General features: G+C 45.9%; 1 protein-coding gene across 3 annotated transcripts in view; it reads right to left on the bottom strand.

Moving 5' to 3' along the window:
- Positions 1 to 6: 6 nt before the first annotated feature.
- The window catches only part of rev3l (REV3 like, DNA directed polymerase zeta catalytic subunit), a 60,677-nt gene continuing 34,665 nt past the window's right edge, over positions 7 to 26,018 (bottom strand). For 2 of the 3 annotated variants that reach the window (XM_034528418.1, XM_034528420.1), the window contains 24 exons: positions 21,704 to 21,846; positions 20,961 to 21,089; positions 20,295 to 20,532; positions 19,472 to 19,614; positions 14,442 to 18,249; positions 12,801 to 13,702; positions 12,611 to 12,696; positions 12,325 to 12,450; positions 11,469 to 11,652; positions 11,232 to 11,346; positions 10,976 to 11,091; positions 10,437 to 10,555; positions 9,541 to 9,659; positions 9,304 to 9,445; positions 7,094 to 7,338; positions 5,933 to 6,041; positions 5,005 to 5,211; positions 4,779 to 4,888; positions 3,404 to 3,518; positions 3,092 to 3,229; positions 2,659 to 2,849; positions 2,063 to 2,309; positions 1,343 to 1,558; positions 7 to 1,188 (listed from right to left, as the gene is read on the bottom strand). In XM_034528418.1, the coding sequence (XP_034384309.1) occupies positions 1,048 to 1,188; positions 1,343 to 1,558; positions 2,063 to 2,309; positions 2,659 to 2,849; positions 3,092 to 3,229; positions 3,404 to 3,518; positions 4,779 to 4,888; positions 5,005 to 5,211; positions 5,933 to 6,041; positions 7,094 to 7,338; positions 9,304 to 9,445; positions 9,541 to 9,659; positions 10,437 to 10,555; positions 10,976 to 11,091; positions 11,232 to 11,346; positions 11,469 to 11,652; positions 12,325 to 12,450; positions 12,611 to 12,696; positions 12,801 to 13,702; positions 14,442 to 18,249; positions 19,472 to 19,614; positions 20,295 to 20,532; positions 20,961 to 21,089; positions 21,704 to 21,846 (8,089 nt within the window). In that variant the 3' untranslated portion in view covers positions 7 to 1,047. The remainder of the gene's footprint in view (positions 1,189 to 1,342; positions 1,559 to 2,062; positions 2,310 to 2,658; positions 2,850 to 3,091; positions 3,230 to 3,403; positions 3,519 to 4,778; positions 4,889 to 5,004; positions 5,212 to 5,932; positions 6,042 to 7,093; positions 7,339 to 9,303; positions 9,446 to 9,540; positions 9,660 to 10,436; positions 10,556 to 10,975; positions 11,092 to 11,231; positions 11,347 to 11,468; positions 11,653 to 12,324; positions 12,451 to 12,610; positions 12,697 to 12,800; positions 13,703 to 14,441; positions 18,250 to 19,471; positions 19,615 to 20,294; positions 20,533 to 20,960; positions 21,090 to 21,703; positions 21,847 to 26,018) is intronic. The other variant, XM_034528419.1, reaches the window with a different exon arrangement.

Here is a 26,018-nt window from a genome sequence, read left to right as displayed (position 1 = left end):
AATGCATTTTAATACATTGACTTTTTATTATATCAATCTCAAACCTCCACCCACAGCAATGTCCATTAAAAACAAACAAAAAAACACCTCCTTCATTATTATTATTTTTTTACATTTATACAAATACACAGATTCTGTGTATGGCATATGGAGAATTGAGGATTGGATCTTGAAATGGTTTGATGACAGATTTCTTTCTTCTTTTTTTTGCTCAGAAAATTGTAAATGTACACAAAACCATATATATGCACAGGGAAACGATAGACTCTTCATGACATAAATTATCAAAACACAGTATTGCAACAGTCCCAGAATTTTTTTTTTTTTTTTTAGAAAAACTGAAATAGTTTCCAGTTCCCACACTCAGACGGGAGAGTACGAAGTGTCAAATCTGCCAAAAATGGATATCAATACAATCAAGGTTAAAAGAAACATGAAAAATGGCATCCTGAAGCAGAATGCATAAAAACAGTTTTGATTGCATTCATAGCCGGAGCTTTAGTTGTAGTTTCTTTTTTGTTAATGCTAATGCACAGTGAGAATAAAGATGGAGCTATACAGGAACTATTTACAAAAAAGACTGCAGTCGATAGAAAAAATGAAGAAAAGTCAATTAGTGGTTTGAATGTAGTTTGTCTTTCGACTTGTAAGGAGCTCCTTTAAAAAAAAAAAGCCAATGAGTTCAAACTGCTACAGCAAGACAACAACAACCACAACCTCCAGTGGACCGCTCGCACTTCCACGACAGGCAGTCGGTCGCTGAGTCACCAAAGACTTCGCTCAGCTCGTAGCAGCTAATGGAGATGGCAGCAAACAAGCATGAAGACACACACAAAACCTGGGAGGGGGAGGGGCTCAAACCAGACAGTCTGCACACGCAGACAAATACTCGGATAACAGTTACAAGACAATGAAAACCCCGACGGGTTTAATCGAAGCACCATATAAACTATTACAACTGAGTGGACAATCAAACACAGAGGGCGGGAGGGACAGACAGATCTTTAGCACCATATCAGTGGGGAGCTCCGGGGGTTCAGGAGCCAATCAGAACTGCTCAAGCAGCTGTCGGAGGTAGGGGGCCTTGGAGAGCTGTCTGTTGACCCGGGACAGCTTGTAGAGGACGGGACAGTCCAGAGACACACAGGGCACCTGCCGCTCTGCACAGCCGCTACAGTTCCTGCAGATCTGGACGGACACGGACACACACACACACACACACACACACACGAGATATGGGTGAGCTCAGCTGAGCTCAGCTGATCAGTGACGGTGCTTCATCTATGCTTCGAGTGTTGCCGCGTATTCTTCAGAGTCCCCCTCCCCCCAAAGCCCCACTCACCTTCAGCAGCTGGTCTTGTTGACTCTCCCACAGTCTCATGTCCCGGTGGAGCATCAGCGCGACTCGCTGGGGCTCGGCGCGGCACCGCGAGCATACGCCCAGCTGGGTCAGCTCGTCACACACGGGGCAGTGGAGCGTGGTGAAGTACTGGGAGATGGTTCCCTTCCTCCCGACTTCCTCTCCACCCGCGGCCGAGGAGCAGGACGCCTTATGGATCTGTGTGCAGAGACGGGGTGGGGGGTCTTAACACGGTGTCCGAGTGCATTTTGTTGTCTGTCCATTGTATGGAACCAATGGTCCCACGGTGAGCTCTGCCATTGTTTGGATTGGCTCTGCTCTCGGCTCCGCCAGTAGATGGCATGTGTGCTCCGTCAGAGTGGAGCCTGACTTCAGCATTGACACAAAGACCGAGGTAGGTTTGATGAGTCTCACTCGAGCCTCAGCAGGAAGCACGAATCAGATTTTCTCCTCATCCTTTGTTCTCACTCTCGCCACCAAATAGACTAAATGAAAAGACCCTCTGAGAGTCGGCTTTTATTTTGACGGCGAGGGGAAGAAACAGATTTATACGATAATCATTCAAACATAATTTACATTTCCCAAACTCACCAATCTTGTTTTTTCTGTGTTTTTATTATCGCTTTCTTCTTTGACACTATATATTTTCACAAGGTAATCATCATCGCCTCCGAACAACCTAAAATCCTAACTCCGTCTCACCCTGGGGAGCTCCTGGTACCAGCCGAACACGTCCACCCCGATCAGCTGGAACATGCGGGCCAGCGGCGGCAGGATCTGCTTGCTGATGTAGTACGTGGCGTTGAGGCGGAGGCCGGGGTCCTGCAGGACCTCCATGGGCCGACGCACCAGCTGGATGAGGGGCACACCGGGCATCCCGTACACGATCACGTAGGGCACCCGCTCGCCCACGCGGGGCTCTAGGCGACGGTCGTACGCCATCGTACGCCTGCGACAGAAAACGTAACAAAACTTGACAAACCGCATCACACCTGTGTGTTGATGATCTCATGTCATCTATTCATGGTGAATTCAGCAACATCGGGAATCAACCCTCAGATAAATACACAAGATAAACTATGCTGCTGCTCAACATTTCCCTCATATCCATGCCTCTGAAATCAGATTTATTTTTTTCACCCATTAAGAGATGTGTTGCCTAGCAACAGACTCAGGTACTGTACATGCAGGCTAGTGCAGCCAGACAATGAGCACTGTGGGGAAGCAGTAATTGGATTCACACACGGACTACTGTAACTGTATATGACAGCGAGATTTTTCTGATGTCTGCAACACACCTGGTGAGCTCCAGGGCAGGCACGCAGGCTCCAGGCCTGTACGAGCTGCTGCCCCGGTACTCCTTGGCGAAGGTCAGGTCCTGCATGCTGGCCCGGCCGTCCAGGACCTTCATGCACTGATGCTGCACGAACTGCTTCACCTGGCTGATGTCCCGGGTCTCAAACAGCAGCTTGATGGAACGCTCCAGGATCTGGAGGATACACATGAATGACATGGTCGGTGAGATGAGCGGAAACATGCGAGAATAAACAAAAGGTTACAAAAACGGTTGTATGAAGCTGAATTTCTGTGGAATATAACAGTGATTTGCTGTTTTGAGCCTATGACATTCATCCAGGAAACGAGCGCGGGAATGGAAAAACCGGCACGGCTGTGATTGGTGCGGGAGAGCAGTGAAGCGGAGGAGGGAGGAGAGGATCGTTTGCCTGTTACCTTGGAAACAGCGGGGCAGCCGTCGCGGCGCACCGTCTCGATCCCTTTGGCATCGAACACAGGCTCCTTTTGGTCAAGGCTCTCGTACATGTAGCCCACATAGCGCTTCTTTGTCTGCAGCACACAGGGCAGGTACACCTGCACACACACACACACACATACAGACAGACAGACAGAGAGATCAATACACAATCTAAAATGTGTCTGCCTGTGCTGATTGAGAGGGAAAATTGGCACAGACTGACAGTTTGAAATAGCAGTGTGTGTGTGTGTGTGTGTGTGTGTGTGTGTGTGTGTTGGGAGAAGTCCTACCTTCTCAAACTTGAGCTTGACCGGTTTGGGGTTGGTGGCGGTCACGGCCTCTGCGATCTCGTTGCCGATCCTGAAGGCCTGCTCTTTGGTGGCTCCCTTCAGCAAAACAAACATGCTGCCAGACACAAAGGAGACACAAGACGGGTTCTTAATGCCGCGGTCCACCTACGCTGTGCGGCCGCCATCACTTCATTCGCTCCCCTGTCACTGTCTTTAGAAAACCTCAGACAGCCTCGGAGGTGAGTGCTGACCATGAACCTCGGCCTCCTCATTTACTATCATCTCTCTGTTTGTGTCTGTCCAATAAGGGAAGTCAGCCAACCTCTTGTTCGGGGTCTGTACTCATCCAGCGTCTAAGAATCCTCTTTTCTTTGGGAATTGCACGATGGGGTTCAACTAAACCCGCGGACATCAGAGCAGTGTGGGCTTCACTGTACGAGTATAAACAAATAACAAGGATATATGTGCATAGATATGATGCTGACATTCCTAAATAGCTGCTGTATTTTTGCATATGTAAAAGTTGCGTATGCAACCACATGATGACGATCAATGAGGGGCTTAATTAATTTCAGGCCGACATTCGTCCTGTGAGTATTTGGCCACAACAAAATGTTGACCTGACGATGGCGCTAGAGGAGAAGTTGTTTCAACGGATCCTGTCTGATAGTTGTTGAGATATTGTTAATGAATTACACTCAAAGGGCAGAGTCTGTTACCATAACGGTACATAAGACATGGCAACATGAGAGGCGTTGGATTATTTACACAATGTTATGAGTTATCATCATTACCAGTCCACCCTAATCTCCCAGAGCCGTGAGCAAACATAATCCATCAACTTTCACTGTGTTCGAGCACCAAACTGATGAAATTATTTTAATCTTACTTAATTTACTCTCTTTGGTGTTTTTCACTCATCCATCTCACACACTGTCACTGGATGCAGAGGGAAGACTGGAATTCTGACCAAACATACAGCTCATTGGGTTATGTTGTACAGATCAATACTTAAAGGCACAGCTCTTGTTGTTGGTTTCTCTCCTTTAGTAATTCAGTTCAACAAAGTAAAGAAGAGACAAACGTTTAAAACATCACCGGAACAAAAAGTCTCTAAATCATTGCCCGGAAAAAACAGCGGTTTAGATAGAGACAACTAATTAGTGACTTTGAGCTAGTTGCCACGTAATGTGATTGTTGAGAAATTGTCGGCAGAAAATAGTGACGCATAGATCGGCGTTAACGCGGGGTGAGAGGGATTACTAAAGTGTGCCAGTCGTGGCTTTAGGCACACGTGAGTCGTTATGAGCTGCTGCTTCGAGGATGGAACAGGGACTCCAACAGGTGGGACGTGGAGAGAAAGGCACTCGCTCACCTGTCGGTGTCTCCGTACACAACGCGCGCTCCCCATTTCTTGGTGTCGTTCACCATCTTGATGGCTCTCTCCAGCGTCTCTCTGGCTTTGTGGACGATGCTGTCTCCAACCTGGAGGAGGACGGGAGTAAAAAAATAACGAGACACAATGGTTTCTTTTTCTCGCTCATCATGTCAGGCGACATTAGAAAACAAAGCCTCCTCCTCCTCCCCCTCCTCCAGCTTACATCCACGCTTGGCATGCGTCCAGAGTAGTTGGCGGCGGTGTAGCCGAAGGTGACGTTGGCGATGAGTTTGAGTCCAAGCTGACGCGCGTCCAGCAGCTTCATCAGGGTCTTGTCCTGCTTGTAAGCCTTCATCGACTGCTTCACCATGATCCTGGTGTTCAGGATTTCCTCCAGCATGCTGGGCAGGACCCCTTTACGCACTGATGGCTGGGTACAAACAACAACAGAGGGGTGAACAAACTTATATTAATTTGTCGATCTTCAGCAAACACCAATTTGAACTATTTACAAGCCGGCTTTTGAGTCCAATGTGTGTTCACACAGGAAAGGGAACAAAATGACAAAAGCATAACAGCATAACTCCTCCTAAATGCTTCAGTTTGGATGTTGACAACATAGTCCGACAACGCAAAGGAAATGGGTGCTGCAACAACTGCAGACGTGGAAAAATAATCTTTGTAAAGTTCGGCAGCGGCACTCTGAAGTTAGTGTACTATAAAGATAAATATATGATAAATAGTTTAGATGAAGGGCACATCAACAGAGTGGTCCAGAAATTAAACTACAAAAGTTCAGCTTCAGCAAAAAAACTAATCCATCAATAAAAGATATAAAATCCGATCCCTATTTGACTTCCTTCTGTGTTTAGTAACCTCATTACACATGACCGGTGTTCACTGTGATGTGTGTGTGTGTGTGTGTGTGTTACGTAATGAGACTGGGGCCGGGGACACGGAGTGTAGAGCAATGACTGAATGAGTGAAAAGAATGAATGGGAGGACATGCAGCAGCTAATGAACCTTAATACAGCTGCACTGATGGAGGACTCAGACAAGTGATTCATACTGGGGGGGCCCAAGTGGGATTTCTTCCAAAGACAACGCAGAGGTAACAACTCCTTCAGAGTGAAGGGCAGAGGGTGCCTTACCTTGACGAAGGCGATGCCGTTGGGTGACACGGTGATGTCGTTGCGGAGCTGGTAGAGGAGCTCGGGAGGAACCCGAAGGGAGGTACAGCCAAACTTAAACTCATCGGGCCTGAAACAGAGACACGGGCGTGTGAATGTCAATGAGAGGCAAGTCTCATCCCTTATCCGTACTCCGTTGTCACAAAGCGCTGCTGGCAGCATGGCAGCATCTGAGCGTGGCAGCCTCGCAGTGGAGGAAAGATTAATATATATAAAATAATATTTTGAAAGAACAACTGCTTCATATGTAATTAAATTATGCCCGTGTTCTTGTTATTATTACTTGTGTTTTGTTTTCTAGTTTGTTTCTGTTACTATTTATAAAATAAAGTCACACGTTTAGAAGAGTGGCCCCTGCTTTATGTTTTGTGGGGGGACGAGCAACACAATCTCATATTGCCTTGTTTGACTGACGATAAAAACATGAAATATTAAAAGTGTCGTCGAGGAATTGCTGATCGCTTGTATAAGCAATTAAACCGAGGAATGACAAACTGAAGGACTGAAGGGTTGACTTCCTACTTAAAGTCCCGAAGCTGCTTTGGTTCAGCTATTCAACAATGTCTTAAAATATAAAAACAAGTGACGAGCATGCTTCTACAAACGCAGGTTGAGTTTTAAATAAACGCAGTACAAACTCAAATATCTAGTGTCAGTCACTTCTTACAAAACCTGTAAGGCTGTTATAGCAATAAGCTAATGACAGGTTGAATTATTCAATGTAAAATACCGAACTGTATTGTTTAAAATGGTTAAAAACAAATACAAAAATAAATTCAGCATTGCAGTTTGATTTCCTGGAGCTAATTTGTCGCTTTCTACTCTGCTGGGAACTGAAGAGCATGAACAGCCACCTCGGAGTGGCAGACATATGCGTGCTGGGAAAAAAATAATAAAGTGCTCATGGCTCCTGCTGTTGCTATGCAACTACAGTAAGCCTGAAATATATCCCAACTTTCAGCGCTCTCTGCTCTTAGCTGCGAACACCATGCAGAGCTCTCAGCGTGTCGGTTCCATTAAAAATAACGAGGGGAGGGGAAGGCGGCGCCGGAAGGAGCCTTTCCTGGCAGACGTGCAAGCTAAGCGAGTTGGATGCGTGCCGGGGCCCCGCTGCATGCTTACGTTCCCAGGCTGTCCACATGGCCCAGGCAGGTGGAGTAGCAGTAGTTGTACGCGATGACGATGGAGGGATAGAGTGACTGGAAGTCCAACACAATCACAGAGTTGCTGTAGAAGCGTGACTCGGGCTCCATCACTAGAGGAATGCACTGCGGCGCCCTCTGCTGGGCTCGCTGCTGGACGGCGGGCGTCACAGCGATGTAGTTCAGCGGCTTGGCCAAGCGAAGCATCATGGACTCAACGCGGTACTGGAGGGACAAGACAGGAAGAACATTGAATAAATTAGAAACTTAAGAGGAAAGATTAAAGAAAAATACGTTTTAACATCCCAGGTCACATTGTGCACATATTCAACAATGTATGCAAAATAAATCTTTTTTTAAGTATCGTTAGATGAAAATGTAATCATTTTGTTTCTTCCTGTAAAACAAAATATGACCCGTGTTTACATAAACTAGTACCAACTAATTTTAACAAATCATTTTTTTGCTCTTTATGTGAGAGAACCAAAACAGTAAAGTTCAAAGCCGTAACACCAAAACAATGGCGTAAAGGAGGCTAAAAAGCTCTGCGGAGCTGGTGATAAGTTTGCGAGAGTTCATCAATGCGAGCGCGACTGTCAATCTTTAAAGTACCGTATTTTCCGCACTATAAGGCGCACTTAAAAGCCTTTAATTTTCTCAAAAAACGACAGTGCGCCTTATAATCCGGAGCGCTTTATATATGAATTAATTCTGGTTGTGCTTACTGACCTCAAAGCGATTTTGTGTGGTACACGGCGCTCTGTCAAAATGTTTTAGTCGACTTTGGTAAACTACAAAGCCGCACCGCTTGCAGCATTATGGTGCGTTCACACCAAACGGCTTTATAACTCGCGTCAGTTTATTCGCCAGTCAAGTTGTCAGCATCTAACGCCCTCGTGTCTGGGTTTATAACATCACCCGTAGGCTCACACAGCTCGGGGAATTTCACCGACTCCGCCTCGATAACTTCCGCTTCCAGCGCTACCAGAGCAGCAGTAGCCCAACGGGCGGAGCATCTCAACGCTGATTGGCTGTTACCAGAGCAGCAGCAGCCCAACGGGCGGAGCATCTCAACGCTGATTGGCTGGCGAGTTGCGAAACTTTTGCAACTCGCGTTGGAAGTTGAAATATTTCAACTATGGCGAAATTTCGCAACGCGCGAAACGCGTCTATCGCAACGTCCGGCGATTGACTTTACATGGGATCCAGACGCGCGAAAGATTCGCAACGCGTTTGGTGTGAACGCCCCTTCACGGCTACCGTAGTCAGGAGCGTCGCGGAGTAATACATACTGTGCTTTGCCATAATATTACAGTGTGTGTATAAGGACCCCAAAATGGCACCTGTCAAGAGACACGCTTACGACGCGGACTTCAAACTCAAGGCTTCAGTCACGCAGTAGAACATGGGAATAGAGCCGCTGCGAGAGAATTCAACATTAATGAATCAACCTGCGCCAAGTAAAGAAGACCACACAGAGTTACGCTAACATTTGATTTAGCGGTATCAGACTGTTTTTTTTACGTGTTACAACTGAACAAGGTTGGGAGTTATTGTGAATATGCTCATTAACGTTTGAACAATGTTGAGAGTTATTGTGAACACGTTTAATAAAGTTTGACTGACTGTTTTGTTTCGCTTAATTTAAATATGAAAAAAGATCGAAAATAGACCATTCATTGACAGTGCGACTTATAATCCGGTGTGCCCTATAGTGCGGAAAATACGGTGACAAGTCAGTCACGGTGTCTTTATCACGTTTTTTTCCGTGGTCCCTATCCCAGTCAGAACCTTTCATATGGATCAGGGGTGTGACAGCTTCTTCTGGCTTGCAGAGAATTTAACCAGACAGACGAACCGATGTTGGAGCTCGATGAAAATTCAGGCAATCACCTGTCAGTAACTATTCATTCGTCTCCTGGGGATCGTGGGTTTTTAAACCAAATTGCCTGTCAATCAATTAATTACCGAGATGTTTCTTGACCGATACAGTTTTAAGCAGCTTTAATATAAGAATGCAGCGTAGCTAGACGTTTGCTCGTGGGAACCAAAGCAATCATATAGCCAGCACATGTACCGAGGTCCCATTCATAAAAACGCTCTGATCACTCCAAATAGCGTGTCGGGGTCTTGCGGCTACAGAGCGGGCAGCTGTGGACCAACCGCAGCGTCCCAAAATGTGCCATGTACCTGTGATCCTCGTGTCAGAACGTGAAGGAACTGAATCCCAAACAATCTGGCCAGCTCGCTGGTTCTGCCGATGATGTCGCGTTGCTGAAGAAGCTGCATGGTACCGCGCACGCGGCTCACGTAGTGGTCCACCATCTTCCACCTAACACAAGTACAAGTTTGAATTTCAACTGCTGAATGTATTGATTATCATTGCATAATTTGTGACAAGTGTTTTTGGTATGGGCACACACACACCTGTAGAGGTCGGTGTTGTGGTCAAACCAGTCGGACAATGTGCGGGGGCTGTAGAGGGGGAAGCGCTGGTGAAGTACATGGAACGCCACATTCTCAAAAGAGTAGTTGTTCAACGTCACCTGGGGGGGGGAAATGAAAATAAATTATAATTCTTAGACAATTTCTTCAAAGTAGCTCCTCCACGACTGCTCATCATGCCACTCAGACCTCGACTCACTTGTTGATGGTGTGTTTCGAATTAAACATTTCTGTCTGGGTGAACACACTCAAACACCATTTCATACAATAACGGGTGAAAGCAGGCGGAAGATTTTCAGTTAATACCGACAAAGTGTACAACTTTTAACACGCCCAGACTTTCCTTGTCTGAAGCGGCATGCAGAATCTTTTTTATGACAGTGGTTCCTACGTTTGTCTACTTGTGACCACTACTCACAAGTTATGGCCTTTGTGGAGACATTCAGCCCAAGGATTTTTAGACACCCGGGAAGGTCAAGGTATCCAGTATTTCCCCAAGATTAAAAAATCAATAATATGTAGGATATCCTTTTATTTTAATTGGCTCTTTGAGTGGCCATAAACACAGTTTAATTAATTTAATTTGAGAAAATGCCCCTGGGAATGTCTCTGAAATTGGGTAGAAATTCCCCCAAATCTTTCAAACCCTTTTGCCAACTGTTGCATTTCCCCACACCATATTTTTGTTCAGCTGTTAATAAAAGGATTAAATAGCACCCAATATATATAAAAAAATTAAATCAAGTGGAACTAGAACAACAGTAGTGAGAATCCTGCCCAGAGGAATGAGAGAAAGTAGGTCACAAGCTAAAACTTTTAGCGCTGATGGCCGATGTGCGTGTGTGGGAGTTGGGTGGAGGTCATGCTGGGACACCTGCCTCGGTTTTCATCGTCCTCCACAGGTTGAGGGTGACACGCCCGATAATGTTGATCTCAGACATGGTGTCGGCTCCGTACTCGTCTCTGTCTGCGGCGAAGCGGTTCTCTTTGGAGTCACCTGAGGACAAGCACAGAGCCAGACAGACAATTACAGAGGAGGAGGGGAGCTGCCAGAGGCTCTCTATTCAGCTAGTCTCACACTCTCTCTCTCTCACACACACACACACACACACACACACACACTCACTCTCACACACACACACACACACACACACACACACACTCAACCTGGATTTAATGATGAATAAGGGATTGCTCAAAAACGATCGCTGACTGGAGAAGAAAACAAAAGGGCATCAGTCTATCAGTCTGATGGGGCATATTGACATTCAGCAGCATACAATCAAACTAATCACATCGATCATTATGTCTTCAAAATCCTGTAAATGTTCTATGAATTAATACTTGGCCGTATGAAAGATCGCCTTTGCTTCCTGTTAACTTTCAGAGGAGCAGCTGTGGTGACAGGGGGCCCTACCTGGCACTCGTGACAGCTGCTGACACAGGTCCACGCCGAGCGCTGCAGCCCGCTGGAAGAGGTAGCCCCAGGAGCGCATCTGCATCTCGTAGCCCACCAGGATGTCTGGGTCGAACCTGACAGAACACAGCCACGCTTATTTTTACAACTGGCGAAGATGTGCAGCTCGGGTGATTATTTCATGACCCAAAATAATGCTTTTGAGCAGTATGCGAAGAAAATGCGGAAACCACATGCTCGGGCCACACATACACACCTCCTCATGACGGTGATCAGCTCCTGAAAGAGCACCTTCTCATCTGTGGCATATGTCACCTGCAGGCCAGAGACGCCCGACCTGACCAGCAGGGGCGCTGTTCCTCTGTGACCTGCTGAGGTTGTTTGGTAACAGATTTGTCAGTAGGGCTTTGTAAAATATGCCATACAATATATATGGTTAAATCTCATTTTAGGAAGATATACATAAAAAAACTAAAATATTGTTACTTATTACCGCTTTGATGGTCTTTGTCCACCACGATGGCGCCTGTCAGCTGGGTGCTGTCGACATCTGGCAGGGGAGCATCAGAACTGAGGCAGTAGAATAAGGCACATATGGGATCGAACTCGGGGTCAGCCTCGAGGTCACGTCGGGTTCTTGCATGGAGTTCCATGCCTATCAGTGTTAGGTGCTGGACCTGAGGCGGGAAAAGACAAAAAGGCAATGTTGGTTTCCAACAGGGGAAATCAATCTGAAGCCACTGGATTTGTCGATCTTCAGCAAACACCAATTTAAACTATTTACAAGCCGGCTTTTGAGTCCACTGTGTGTTCACACAGGAAAGGGAACAAAATGACAAAAGCATAACAGCATAACTCCTCCTAAATGCTTCAGTTTGGATGTTGACAACATTGTCCGACAACTCAAAGGAAATGGGTGCTGCAACAACTGCAGACGTGGAAAAATAATCTTTGGTCATCTTCAGAAGAGCCTCGGGCCACGTGAATTAACACAAACGATCCGGCAGGCAAGCCTGCGCTTTGCGTTTGGTGTGAGCATTAGACATGACATTAGACTGTGAGGTCCCAGATGTGCCAGCATTTCTTTTAGCTCGATGTACAAAGAAATCTTTAGAGCGCTTGTTCTGATGATTACTGTTTGACTGCTGCGCACATGGAACATTCAGAAGCCACAAAGGGGTTACTATGACAACCAGCAATGGTGAGCCGTCATGGTATCAGCTGAGGCACAACTGCACATAAAATATTTTTTAATAAATCCTGATATGTAATTTTGATATTGATATTTCTAAATGTAAATGTCATGTGCAAGAATAGATGGAGTCTGGGGAAAGGCCTGGGTGGCTCACCTCATGCAGAGCTTTGGCATCCTGCAGGTTTTGCATGCTGATTTTGAAACCGTATGAGTTGGCTATGCTGGGCCCTTCAATCTCAGAGTTATCATTCTTTGGCACATTCAAAGCAGCAAACTGGTTCTGTTGAAGACAAAGAGTACAAAAAAAAAACATTATGGCTAAATTCAACAAGCATAACATCCGGTACATATGATTTTGTATGCTCAGCTCAGGTATCCTTAAGTTCTCTATTTGACGAGAGGTCTAAAAAATAAAAAAGAAGCGACACTTGTGGTCTGACCTTCATCTGTGTGGTCAGCAACACTCGTCTCAGTGGGTCCGCTTGGCTTCTCCTCCTTTGCTGGAGTCTCTGAGAAATAGAATCCTCTGCAGCAGGAATAAGAAACGGGAAGACAACATTCAGAAACAATCGAATAAATGAGCCAGGATAAATTCCTGACACACAGATTACAGGCAGAACCTTTTCCTACCCTCAGATATGGGCGTGCTGCACACTGGCTCCAGATCTTCCTTGCTTCTCCGCCTCCTCCTCAAAAAGGGGGTGCTGTGAAGGAGATGGGGACTTGTCCTCCCCTCCTCACTGTGACTGAAATGGAGGAGCGAAGGACTGGGATTCTCCCTGACTCTCTCCAGGGAGTTAGAGAGCCCAGGTGACAGCAGTTCTGGAGAGTTTTCCCTTTGCCGGCTCTCGCCGAGCCGAGCCGGCCCTAAGGGACTGGTCTGACAGGACTGCTGCCAGGGAGGCAGCTCTGGGGACTCTGGAGAGAGGGTTTTATCGTCATGATCGTCGTTCTCTTTGCCCTGCTGCTCAATATCCACACCGCCTTCATCTGACACTGGACTCACCGCTGTGGATTTACAATGAGAGCCTGTGTTCTTCGTGGGAGTTATGATTAAGGACAGGTTGCACTTCTTTCTCCTTTGCGTCCTGATACTGGAAAATCTCTCGCACAGCTCCACCTTCACGGCTGGACAGCTGGGAGCAGCTGGCTGCTCCATTCTTTCTGGGTTCCCCTCCACGTGCAGCCCAACCCTCCCCTTCTTCAGCAGCCCTTTTTGTAAACTCTCGTACTGTTTCCTGGCTTCCAGCCACAGCTGCACACGCTCTCTGCTTGGTGGGTTTTTGCAGGGAAGAAGGATTACTTTTTTGTCACTGGCTGAGGTTAAGTTGAGCTCGGTGTGGTCTTTACTTTCCTCTGAGGCCCGAGCTCCCCATGCTTGGGGAGATGAGGTTATCGTGATGGCAGGGTTCGTCATGGCTGAGAAGGCTGTCTTCCAGAAATGGAGGCCCTCCAAACACAGGTCTCCACTGAACTCTGCTAGCTCCTTAGTCAGCCTGGTATGCACTGTTAGCTTACGGCCGCCAACTTCCCTGGATAGAACACAGAGGAGTCTTTCATTAATCACTGCAGCTTTACAACTTCAGAAGTGGAGAACTTAGCAAAAATCTGGTAATTTATTAAATGACTAATACTGGAATGTGTTATGTCTGTATATTTGAGTGTGAGAATAAATCTGCCAAATGTATCGGTATCCATTTTGACATTCTAATGTATTTCCCTAAATTAGGTTATTGAAGAATATGTGACCGGAAGTACTGAGCCGTACAGTTTACCATTACTGGTTAGTGGACAAACTATGGAAAAGCAACAATTCAATTCAATTCAGTTTATTTTGTATAGCCCAATATCACAAATTACAAATTTGCCTCAGAGGGCTTTACAATCTGTACACATACGACATCCCTGTCCCAGGACCTCACATCGAATCAGGAAAAACTCCCCAAAAATAACCTTTGACAACACTGCTTCTATAACACATCTTTAGCATTCCCATACTGCCATTTCTAAAAGTTATATTTACATTCAGTGTATTGTGTGTTTCCTCGTCAACTATATGGAAGAATGACATTGTCCTTACAACACAGAAACTCTACAGAGTACTTTTAAGCAACAACTTACCTATATGCGGAAATATATGATACAACTTATCTGTGTGACTAAAAGTGTGCGATAATCAGTGAGTCAGGTCCCATTGTACATTTAGTCCACACATGCATGCAATATGCCTTAAAAGTAATGACTTTGTGCTGATGGTGCATACAGCCTTACATTGGTTTCCCTGGCGCATCAGAGGGGTTGCTGCAGAAGGGCTCCTGGAATGTGGCCTCCGACATCTCCAGGTCCAGCAGAGTGCCGAGGATCTCCTCCCGACTTGGAGGGGACATGAGGGGCTTGAGGACATGGGCTCCACCTCCTGCTCCCCGCAGAAGCTGGCTTGCCCTCACCTGGGATAGTGAGCTGATGGAGCGTGGAGAGCTACTGGGTGTCGTTGAAGTAAGTCCATCAATGCCCTCCAGAAGATCCCCTGTTGGGGAGCCCTCGTGGTCGACGAATGATGCAGAGCTTAAAGGCAACGGTAGGACAGAGTCGAAGACGGAAAAGAGCAGCTCTTTTCTCTCACAGTGGAAGTCTTGAAAGGGGCTGAGGGTGTGGGCTTTACCTAAAGAGAAGTCCCACTCTCTGCTCTTGGTTTTCTCTGAGTCAAGGAATGTGAGGTGATTTGATACAGACTCCCCGTTCTCGGGTCTATCAAAGAGGTCTGGGCTGACGGGCCTTGCTTTGTGCCAGTCAGAGCCCCTTTGAAGCTCCTCCCCAGAATCAAATAGCCGATCAAGTTTCTTCTCAAAGCCCAGTGTCTGGGCAGATACAGCTTCCTGGTTGACGTCACTCAAGAACTTAACTGGTAAATTCTTGTCAGTCAGGACAAACTGACTGCCGCTGTATGGGCTGGAAAACTCTGTCTGATCAATGGCATTTATATCAAAGGCATAGTTGTGTGGGAGCTCAGGTGACAAGCTGTCCTCTATGTAGTTGCAGCTGTCCAGGCCTGGGTCTGACAGGAAGATTGGGCAGTCATCGGACATGTTGCCCTCTTGCTTTACCGATAGATTTGGCTGAGTGCTGCTTGCTTTGCCTTTCCTGATTCTGGGCTTTTTATCCTTGGGGGTGGTAGATTTTGGGGCCCTGGGTTTCCGTGGAATGGTGGAGGGGGCTCTTCTGGATTTGACTGGTTTGGATGTTGGATCTAGTAGTGCTGTGGCCTGAGCTATGGCCGTTGAGTGGCTGTCTGTACCAACCACTTGTAGAGGAAGAGCTTGTCCCTGCTGCCTCTTCTGGAGAAGCTGCTTGAGGACAGCCAAGCCAGATGGGGTCTCAGAGAGAGTGGGGATCTGCCCATTCTTAGGGCCTGAGTGTGGGGAAGCTTTGGAGTCTTTACCGTCTTCCAGTAGGGGTCTAACAGCAAGAGGAGATGTAGGAGCCGTGCACTTCTCTTGTGAAGCCTCTAACTTTACCACAGTGGTCTGGCAACCTTGCTGCTTCAGCTGAGCTGGTACTGAAGAGCTTTGGTTGACCTCCATGATGGAAGTCTCACAGTCCTCAACCTTTGGTTCTATAGACTGGGCTACTAAGTTAGATTCTGAATTAGATGCTGGCTGGGAACTACCCTGGCTGTTGCAATCTGTGCTCATTGGCTGCTGAAATGGAGGGACGTCTTGAGAGGAACTCACGGACAGAGGTAGCTCATCCTCCAGGAAAAGAAGCTGGGAGGTGTCTTCACTTGAGTCATGGCTTTTGAGTTCCTCAGTTTTCTTTTTGCGGGACTTTCTCGGTCTTGTGGGGGTTGTAGAACTGTTGAAGATACGTTCTGTTTTATCTTTAGCTTTCTTCCTCTGCTTTGGAGCAGCACCACTCCTTGGTCTTGATTTCTCTTTTTTGGGTTCCTCTTCCGGCTTAGTAACAGACTTGCTTACTTTCCTTTTAGTGTCTGTGGATCTCTTAGGTTTGGCAGTTTGACACTTTTTTTGTGCTCCTTTGGTTGAACTTGTCTTGTGAAAAGCAGAACTAAGACATGGGTCACTGAGTGGGTTTATCAGCTGTTCTGAAGTCTTGGTGTCCATGAGAGGGTCACTTGGGGACCAACAACGAGGAGGTGTTGAGTTTGTAGGACTTGGGGATCTATCAGAAAGGTAGCCCAGCTCTACCATGACATCAGAATACTCAAGGTCATGGTCGTCCGCACGCTCACAGTAGCATGGCCTAGGGGTCTGTAGAGAGGGTATAATTGGACCTCTCTGACAGCCTTTAGTCCTTTTGACCCTTTCACCCTGTCTGACTTGAGGTTTGGAGGAGTTGCAGACTGTTTTCTTATTTGTGGAGTTGATCTTTGCCTTTTTTTTGGGTAGTTTTTTTGCCTTTGGCTCAGTAATCGGAAATTTGACGGCAGCGGATTCTGGCACCTTGGGCCAGAAATTCTTAAGAGGCGCTAGTTTATTGTACTGATCTAGCTTGTCTGACGTCAGCATCACCAACTGCTCTTCCGCATTCACTTTGGACATCTTCACTAGCATGTTTTTCTGTCCTTTGAACCTGTTGATGATAATGTACTTGATAATGATAGGGGGTTCCTTCCTGCACCGTTTCTGGTGTTTAACTTCCTGCCCACTGGGGACATCGGTGTCCTTAAACCGTTCTTTGACAGAGGCTGGATTTTTAGAACGAGTGGCACCTGAGTAGTCTCCATCCTCGCCATCATAGATCATCTTCCGTTTGGCTCTCAGGGTGTATTTACTACCAGGCAGCGCAGAAGGTTTAGTACAGGTGACCTTAGCTGATAAATCATGAAATGGGCTTAACCTATCCTCTGCTGAGTCTTTAACTTCTGAGGAAAAACTGGAAAATATGGTGATGGGGGGCTCTAAAAGTGGTTCTGTTTCTTCCATCTGATCACTTACAGACCTATCCCCACTTTGTGGGTCCTCCTTTGTGATTGGCTCCTCCTCCTTGATTGGCACATCTTCAATTGGCTCTGCCTCTATTATTGACTTATTCTCCAAAACTCGCATCTCTGTGTCGACAGTCACTGGACAAGCAGGCATGGTTGAGGTGAGGCACGTGCTATCCTGGCTGTCAGAAGTAGAGCTTTCAAATATGCTTATTTTATTCCTCTGTCCAGCTATTCCCAACCCTTTTTTATACACTTTTAGCCTAGACCTGCGAGGCTGAGCCTGTTCAAGCTTGCTGCAGGGATCTGCCGGCTTTTTGCTCCCAGCTTTCTTCCTACTGAGGCAGTTAGAGAGGATGACACTTGGGAAGAACTTGTAATGTGCTTCCTGCTGGGCCACAATAGTCCTCTCAGTCTTGTTTTCCTGATAGTCTTCGTACCTGATTTTGAGTTCACCGACATCTCCCTCCTCACTGTCTTGGCCCATTTCTTCCTCCTGATCATCCACCATGGGTAAAGGGGCTGAGGAGATGTTCCTCAGGATGGGGCTTTTACTGTCCTTCTGGCTCAGGTCCAGTTCTGTTTTAGCTGAGCAGTTTCTCAGCTCTGAGTAACAGAGAGAGAAGGTCCTATGGTTCTGGAGAATGGACAGACAGTTTGTTTCTACATTCTTTATGCTGCCGTACTTCTTCCCGTTTTTGGTGACCATTCCGTTACCAAATGGGAAACTTTCTAGGTCTGTCTTGTCCAAAGCTATGGAGGTTTTCTTGTCATATGTGTACAGGGGCCGTATGTTCTGTTTGTCTACGCAGATGGGAGACACCTCTGGGTGACTGGATAACTTGCAAGGGATGGGGTGTTTGACTGGCGGGATGTAAGGGATCTCTTTATTAAACTTGAACCCTGTTGAACATTCACTACTGCTGTCCTGGCTGCTTTTTGATTGAAAGTGCTTGTCAAGTGATTGCTCCGTGTCCAGCTCATGAACTGGTCTGTGCTCAAGAAATATCTTTGCTGAATTAGGTGGCTCCAGGTGAACCGTCTCCCCGGAAAAGGGATTCCTTTTTCCGAGCATCTTCTCTGAGACTATCACAGAAGACTGGGTCCTGGAGCCACTGTCCGTTAAGGATGAATCTGTGGATGGAACAAAAGAGGCTCCTGAATAAGGGTTACCAGTAGCAAAACATTTATTTAGATTTTCAGGAAAACATCCTGGCTAAGTTAAGAGAAAAATAAGGTGTGTCGGTTCTAACTTTAAGGCTGCGTAGTTATTGTTTAAAGAGTAAGATTTTTTGCAAAAAGTGGCAAAAAGTAGATCCTAAGTATGAGAGAATGTAGAGGTTCTACTCAGTCTGTAATGTGCTGCAGGTAATCCATCTCAACGCTTCTGTGAATTCATTTTAAAACTAGCGCTCATTAAATAAGAACTCAATCTGCTCACTAACAAATCAAACCAATCCATAAACACTGAAGATGTTGGTTGGCACAATTCTATGCTACTTGGACACTGGACAGTTGTTTGACAGTTCATTAGGTGCATATTAAATAATATCCAACTGCAATTATCACATGAATCAAGGGAGTATATAGTATATATACTGTATGTGATATGTTGAATTGCCAACTCTCAAAGTATGACACACAAGTACAATACTTGACAAGTCAATATTTTTCTTTCATGTATAAAATCTGTAAGACAGTTTATATTAAATCTATCTTATCCATGTATTAATAATTTGCTCCTCAAGCGCCTGTTTACTAATGAATATATTTTAAATATTTATACTGATCACTTGTCAAACACCCTGTAGACATACAGTAGTAGTTCATGAGGTCATCCATAGCAATGGATGACCCCCCCCCCCCCCTTTTTAGGAGAACTAGTAGCGGTACGATACCATTCTTTGTGAATACAGCGCCAAACAATCTGTTTTAATCAGAACACAAACACTTTATGTCCCGCATCTCTCTCATCTTAAGTGGTAGGTATTATATAAGTTCTTATTAAAACAAAAGCCTGATGCCATAATAAATACCTAGAGCAAATGGCGCACACACACATACATACACAGGTGCACTCATGATGACAAGAGTTAATTGACAATAACTCCAGGGAATCAATTACAATCCTGTCTTAAAATGCAGTCTTGCACCGTATTAAATCACAGCTCCCTCACGCCAAAATTACATCGTACAGCCAGAACCTCGTGTCAACCGAGATTGTTATTGTGCCGCCGCAGTCAGATCGGTATTCTGATATCCTTGTTGGAACATCAACGGGGGAATGTAAGATAAGCATCAAAGCCGACCGATATCCAAGTGGCGTCTCAGCACGCCACAGCATGAGGTGACTCACCACTGCTCTCGTCTGCGGCCCCGTCGAGCTGGGGGATGGACAGGTTGGCGAACAGAGAGTTATTCCCACTCCACTCCATGTCTTCGTCAGAGGACTCCTGCTGCTCGTCGCTAAAGCAGTCGTCTGGCTCCTTCACCCCAGGCCTGAATGAGAGGAGCAATTGTTGAACAAAGTGCAGGCTGCTTGGTGTCTGCTGGCTCCCACTCGCACTCAAGCAGGAGAACACACAAAGTAGGGACTATTGTTTCTAATTTACCTTAAAGCTGTATTTACTTACATTACTATTTCATAAGACGGGCAGAGACCGTACAGACTCATCCAAATCTCACCGGCCTTTTTATTACAAGAATCAAGCCAGATTTCTGCTAGATCAGCTGCTGTTTGACATTCAGGTCCAGATTTTTCATCTTGCTTTGAGTTAAGTTGTTGTTAAAGAAATATACATTAAGTGTAAGCACAAGCCAACAAACTAAAGTAATAGAAACGTTTATTCATATGAAAATCTTACTATCATAGAATAAGTAAACAAGACTGCAAATCTGATCACTGTCGGGCCAACTCTCAGTCTTGATAATTTACAATCACATTTCAGTTGGAAGAGCAAATATCCATCTCCAGTCTCATCTGCACATTATTACCACTGTATACACTCATTTGTGTTATACTTGTAATGTTTATATTCTTTCAACATTTGTTACGACCCTGAGCCGTTTCAAGGGCAGAACAAATGGATGAAAATGTATTGGAACTAACTAACTGATGGTTTCATAAAACTATATATTTCTGCTAATTTCTCACTCGGATACGACAGAGACCAACTTGCCTTTGTGACGGTGAGTTCTCAGGAGGCTCGTTGTCCCACGCCTGGGACATTACCATGCTGAGCTCGGCCTCTACCTTGTCCAGCTCCGGACCTTCCTCCTCCTCGTCACTGTTGCAGTGATAGCTCCTGTCTCCAGGAAGTGACTGGGACTGGGAATTCTGCCGAACGGGGTTTCCGCAGAAACCATCGTTCTCCAGCCCTGCCAGCAAATCGATGATGGCTTGGTCCTGGCTGCTGTCTACACAGACAACAAAAACAAAACATTTAAAAGACAAACCACTCAAATTAAAGCTATGAATGGTGTTAACACTCTGAACCCTAGACTTTTATCTATTTACGGGCTTTCGGTATTAGTCAACATTGCCATATATTTATTTTTCTGGGATAAGATGAGTTAGAAAGTCTATCAATTTGTCAACTATGAATATATTTATCCACAATTGTTTAACACCTCGCAAATACCTGCATGTGAATAAATAGAGCTAGTCAGTGTTCCAAAGATATATAAACCATCTGTGTGCATTAGAGTTTTGCAAAAATAAGTCTATTCATGATACAGACACGGAGGCTTCACATTAATATACGTTTTAAATAGTTATTTAAACAAAATGAAGGAGAAGAAAGTGAGCAGACTGGAGAGTTGTGTGGATCCAAATGGATACATACCTAACAGGGGCGAGTGGTTGGCGGTTTGGGTAAGCGGGAGGAAGGTCTGGCTGTTCTCCAAGAGACTCAAGATGGCCTCCTCATCCACGACAGCCTCCTCTGGGATTTTACCACTGCTCCTCACAGAGTCTTGGAGGGGGAGACAACACACGACCAAAAGAGTAATGTCAGCATCACATTTTATACGTCTGAGCTGACCTGGATTCAGCTCATCTAAAAGAAAAGGAGGTCCATCAACACTCACACTCATGCAGCAGGGCCACTATGGTTCAGCATGAGGTCAATGAGTTTCTGGGCACCTGCAGGAGCCTTGGCAGTGAAGAGTGCCGGCCGATTAGGCTAATGCAAATCTCAAAGTGGGCTATCGCAGCTATGGAGATGATATGAAGACGCTCGCTGCAAGAGCTGTGATTAGTCTGCTTGGGCTGCTGGTGTTTTCCTCCTACAAGTTCAGTAACCCCCACCCCCCAAAAAGGCTGTAAACTAAATTACTTATATCTTTAGTTACTCCATCTTTAGTTTATTAACAAAACAAAAGGTCTATTTATGACCAACCGATACAATCAGAAGCTCCAGGGCAGACTGAAGGTGGAGGTTCAAAGATACTTGGCATAAAAATATATATAAAATCACTCTTTGGGAGTGTGCTCAGGAAAACGACTGACTTTGGAAACTCTCCATCACAGATACTTGAGATTCTACTTCCATGCATCCCAAACGTAGAAGGGGTTGGTTTTCCTCACCTAGCTGTGATTGCCTGTGCACCTCCACAGCGTTAGCGAGGATACACGGCAGTCCCTCGGGGGTCAGCGGGACGGAATGGAGGGTCATTTCACCGAGAAGATCCTCCTGGTCCTCCCCGTCGCTAACGGGCGAGCCTTGTGTCCTGAGCAGAGGGGGAAAGAAAAATTGTAGACCACTCCTGCACGATGATAATTCTTCTCTTCTATTCATTGCAACACATGAGTCTCGGCAGGTCTGTCAGCTTGGCCACTACCTGAATCCCAGAGCAGAGGACCTTCTGGTATCTGGCCCCCATGCAGTCATGTTTTATTAGCATCTCTTTACTGTGAGTCTTAATCAGGGGAAGTGCTCTGTTTACTCTATGTGTATGTGTACACGGAGGTGGTGTGTGTGTGTGTGTGTGTGTGTCTGCACATGTGTAGTGAGAGCATCTCTAGTCTGCTAAGTGTTCTGTGTGTGTGTGTGAGAGGAGAGGGAATATGAATGGAAAATGGGCAGGCGGCCAACTCAGGGCTTTGTATCCCTCCAGATCGCTCTCAGCTACAAGCTGCCTATCATGCTCCTTTACCCATGCTGCCCTGCTGCATTGCCTAGCAACTCACCACTTAGTGACTCTGAAATATTGAAATGCAGACCAGGCGGGTGGCCGCCTCTCACAAGTGGAACAATTTTCACAGGAACGGTCATAAAACAAAAAGAAAAAGAAAAAAGGACTTCCACTTTAGGAGTCACTCCTGGGTTAATCAGAACCTTGTGTGGAAGAGAGCTTTTTCCCACATCTGATTTAAGATTGGAGCCTCATGCCCAAGAAGTTACAGGTTTAAATCCTACAATGAGCAGTGCAAACCGAATATGAAATGCCCTCAACCTACTAATTCAACCCCCTGTTGCTCCAGAGACTCAGTGGCTGTAGTCATGCATATCCCATTTTCAGAGGATAAATTTAAGCTTGTACCCTTCTTCTGGAGGGATTATATCTCCCGGCTGGCCTTGTAACGCCTCGGGATCCCCCAGAATGAGCTGGAAAGTGCTGCGGGTGAGAGGGAGGCCTGGGTCGGCCTGCTGAACCTGCTGCCACCGCGACCCGACCCCGGATAAGCGGGTGATAATGGATGGATATATATATATATATATATATATATATATATATATATATATATATATATACACACAGTATGTGTGGACTCCTTTCCCGTTCAAGTACAAGTACGCCATTCAAGTACAAGTATGCCTTTTTCTGGTGTGTCAATGTCATGGACGTACTTATTCCATCTGTTCAAACTCTCAAACCAGAGTTGGTGATTGTTGAAACAGTACAAACTAAGAGGGTTTTGATGAGTTTTATTTTGAGTCAAATGTGTTTTACAGGTAAAACACATGTGAGGAGGTTGGCGTCTGCAGATCTAAGAGCGTGTTGGTGCAGGAGGTCAGAAAGGTATGAAGGGGTTCAGGGTTGTGAAGGGCTTTGTAGGTGATGAGGAGAATCTTGAACTGGATTATTTGCTGTATGGGGAGCCAGTGGAGCTTTTGAAGGACTGGGGTGATGTGGTCTCTGGTGCGGGAGTGGGAGGTCCACCCTGGTGTCAGGTTTCTCACTGAAGACAAAAGCCAGATGTTAGCGGGTGTTACTGGTTTTTTTTAGTCCAGTGGGAAAGGGACTTTAGAAACACACTGCGAACACTGGGTGGTTGGCGGTCAGACAGGTGAAGCTGTGCAACAGTGTGTCCGAGCCCAGCAGCAGCACGCAGGAATAAAGAAAACACCCGTCCAGATAGACACGCGGCAGTGGCAAGCCTCGTTTACTGAGAAGTCACAGCCAGTGAGAGAACGAGATAAGGCCATCTCGCAGTACGATAAATCCGACCTGGTAAATGATGATTCTTTTTCTTCTTCTTTTTTACAGAGGTGATGAATGATGAAAACAAATCAAATGGGGGTTTTCTTATCGGCTGGCATCTCGCTGCTACTCCAGCATCTGAGGCGAGGACGACAGCGAGAGAGATTTTACTGCAGTCTCATTGTCATTCAGAGAGTTTGCTCTGCCGAGCCGTGTGAGGAAAGGGCTCCAGAGAGCCGGCGTGCACGCTGTCTGGCTGTCTCTTAATTAGTCTGCTAGCTAACGACTTTAGCGAGCAACGAGGGAGCGAGGCCTGGCAGGCGTCGGGAGATTACCGCAGCGATTAACACATTTCGCCAACTAACCACGCCCCCCCATTCGCTGCCTGTACTGGCTCTGCTTTGAATTGACACGTTTTAACAACGGCCCTAAAAAAGGAAGGCGAAAATGCAAGGAAGCAACATTGCTTTGTTTAAGGGGTCACCAGTATAGCCCTAGCGATAGTGGATTCTTGATGCCAATGCTGATATATATCGATATGTGGAGGTTTAAGAAATGTGATATAGATGTTTGTTCAGCACAAACAATCCTGATAAACATTCAATGGATTTGTTATTTGAAAGATTGTGACCAAGACCCCCACCAAGCAGGTAAAATGACCTTGAGGTCGCATGCCTCCACCAAGTCAAGTAGCAGGTCACGCCCGTGTCAGAAAATGTCATCACTTCATTGTCATCATTTTTATCTTACTCTGACTTACAAGGTTTGTGTAAAATTGTCATCATCAATTCTTGAGTTATGGCCAATTTCATTGTGTTTCGTGAGGTCACGGTGACCTTTGACCACCAAATTTGGATCAGTCCAGGTGGACGTTTGTGCCAAATTTGAATAAATTCCTGCCAAACTTTCTGAGAGATCCCGTTCACAAGAACCGGAGAGACCCCAAAAACACAATACCTCGTAACAGTTTGGGTCTCAACCCTCAGAGACAGGACAGTGAGCTCAACAGCATTGACGTGGAGGGAGACTAGATCCACCAATCAGGATTGAGAGGCGGTTCTGCACTTATCGAGGATCAAAAGAAACCACGCAGTCTTGGCCTTTGCAGAATGATTTTTTTACAAATGAGAATGATCCATATTTTCAACAGCATTTTGTGAAGGGTAGAAGTAAGAAATGTATGAATACAATACTTGCATGTTGCTTGTTTTCACTTCATCATTTTTCCTAGTGAATTTATATCCATATTATTTCCTTTGCACGGCGGCTGCATCCTCGTGATGTCACGAGAGAATCTCGCCAGGCTTCAAGTTTTGTGTCCAAACCACAAGTGGCTGTTTAGTTGTGTGAGGACACTGTTTGTTCTAAACAACAACAACGGCGGCTCCTGACAAAGGCTAGCGTAGACGCTGAACAGCATCAGTTCCATCGGAAGAGGAGAGTACTGAAAGAAGAGTGAAGGACGACACTGACGGCTCCTCTCAGTGGAAAATATCTTTATCTCTCTTCTCCTGTATGAGTGACAGATGGTTTATCCAATCACCAGTACCCCTTTTCCAAACAGTTTCCAATCACCGCTGCTTAGATGGTTCTGTGGGGCAAACCATCTGGTGGGTCAGGTTAACACTGGTGCTCCAAAATATCTGACTGATAAATTATCAATAAACTTTAAATAGGCCAAAAATATTTCCCCTCTCAAAAAAACACACATATCCGTGCAGTAAAGGGTTAAGAGAATAAAAAGTGAGAAGAAATTGTGAAGAAAAAAATGTTGGAACGACATGCGGAGTAAAAAATAAAAAGACACCAAAAAAAATAATTATTTATATATATATATATATATATATATATATATATATATATATATATATATATATATATATATATATAGAGAGAGAGAGAGAGAGAGAGAGAGATAGAGAGAAAGAGAGAATACAGCAGCAACAATAGCGATGCATAATAAAGCAAGGGGAAGCCAGCCGAGAGGGAGGCTGTGTGTGAGTAATAACAGAGTGAGGGACGGAGACAGTCAGGCAGTGGGAGAGATGAGAGCCGCCAGCGAGCTGTGTGTGTGTTCCGTCACTCCACACCGAAAGCCCACACCACATTGCTCCCCCCCTCCCCTCCGTTCCTGTCTGATATCAGAGGTTCGTGAATAGAAGCCATCTGGATCCGATGCTGAGGAACGACACGGCTGCTGGGGCCGACTGTACTTTTCTTTATAACAGGAAATACTTCCATGCCTGTACATCGCGGGGAGGGCCGCCTAAACCTCCGCCGACATCGTTTCACTCTCTCCCCCCCAACCCCCTTTTCCCCCTCTCTTCCGCGCTATGCCCATTCTGTCTCCGCCCCCTTCGCTACATCTGCTCTGACTTCACTTGCTCCTTTTCCTCCCTGCCTTGGAGGACAAAGACGCAAAGTCGGGGGGGCACGGGGGAAAACCGAGGACGCTTCATTTCGACACAGAATCAAAG

The sequence above is a fragment of the Cyclopterus lumpus genome, chromosome 24 (assembly GCF_009769545.1).
Source record: "Cyclopterus lumpus isolate fCycLum1 chromosome 24, fCycLum1.pri, whole genome shotgun sequence".
In the NCBI taxonomy this organism is placed as follows: domain Eukaryota; kingdom Metazoa; phylum Chordata; class Actinopteri; order Perciformes; family Cyclopteridae; genus Cyclopterus; species Cyclopterus lumpus.
This window is presented reverse-complemented; position numbering and strand designations above follow the sequence as displayed.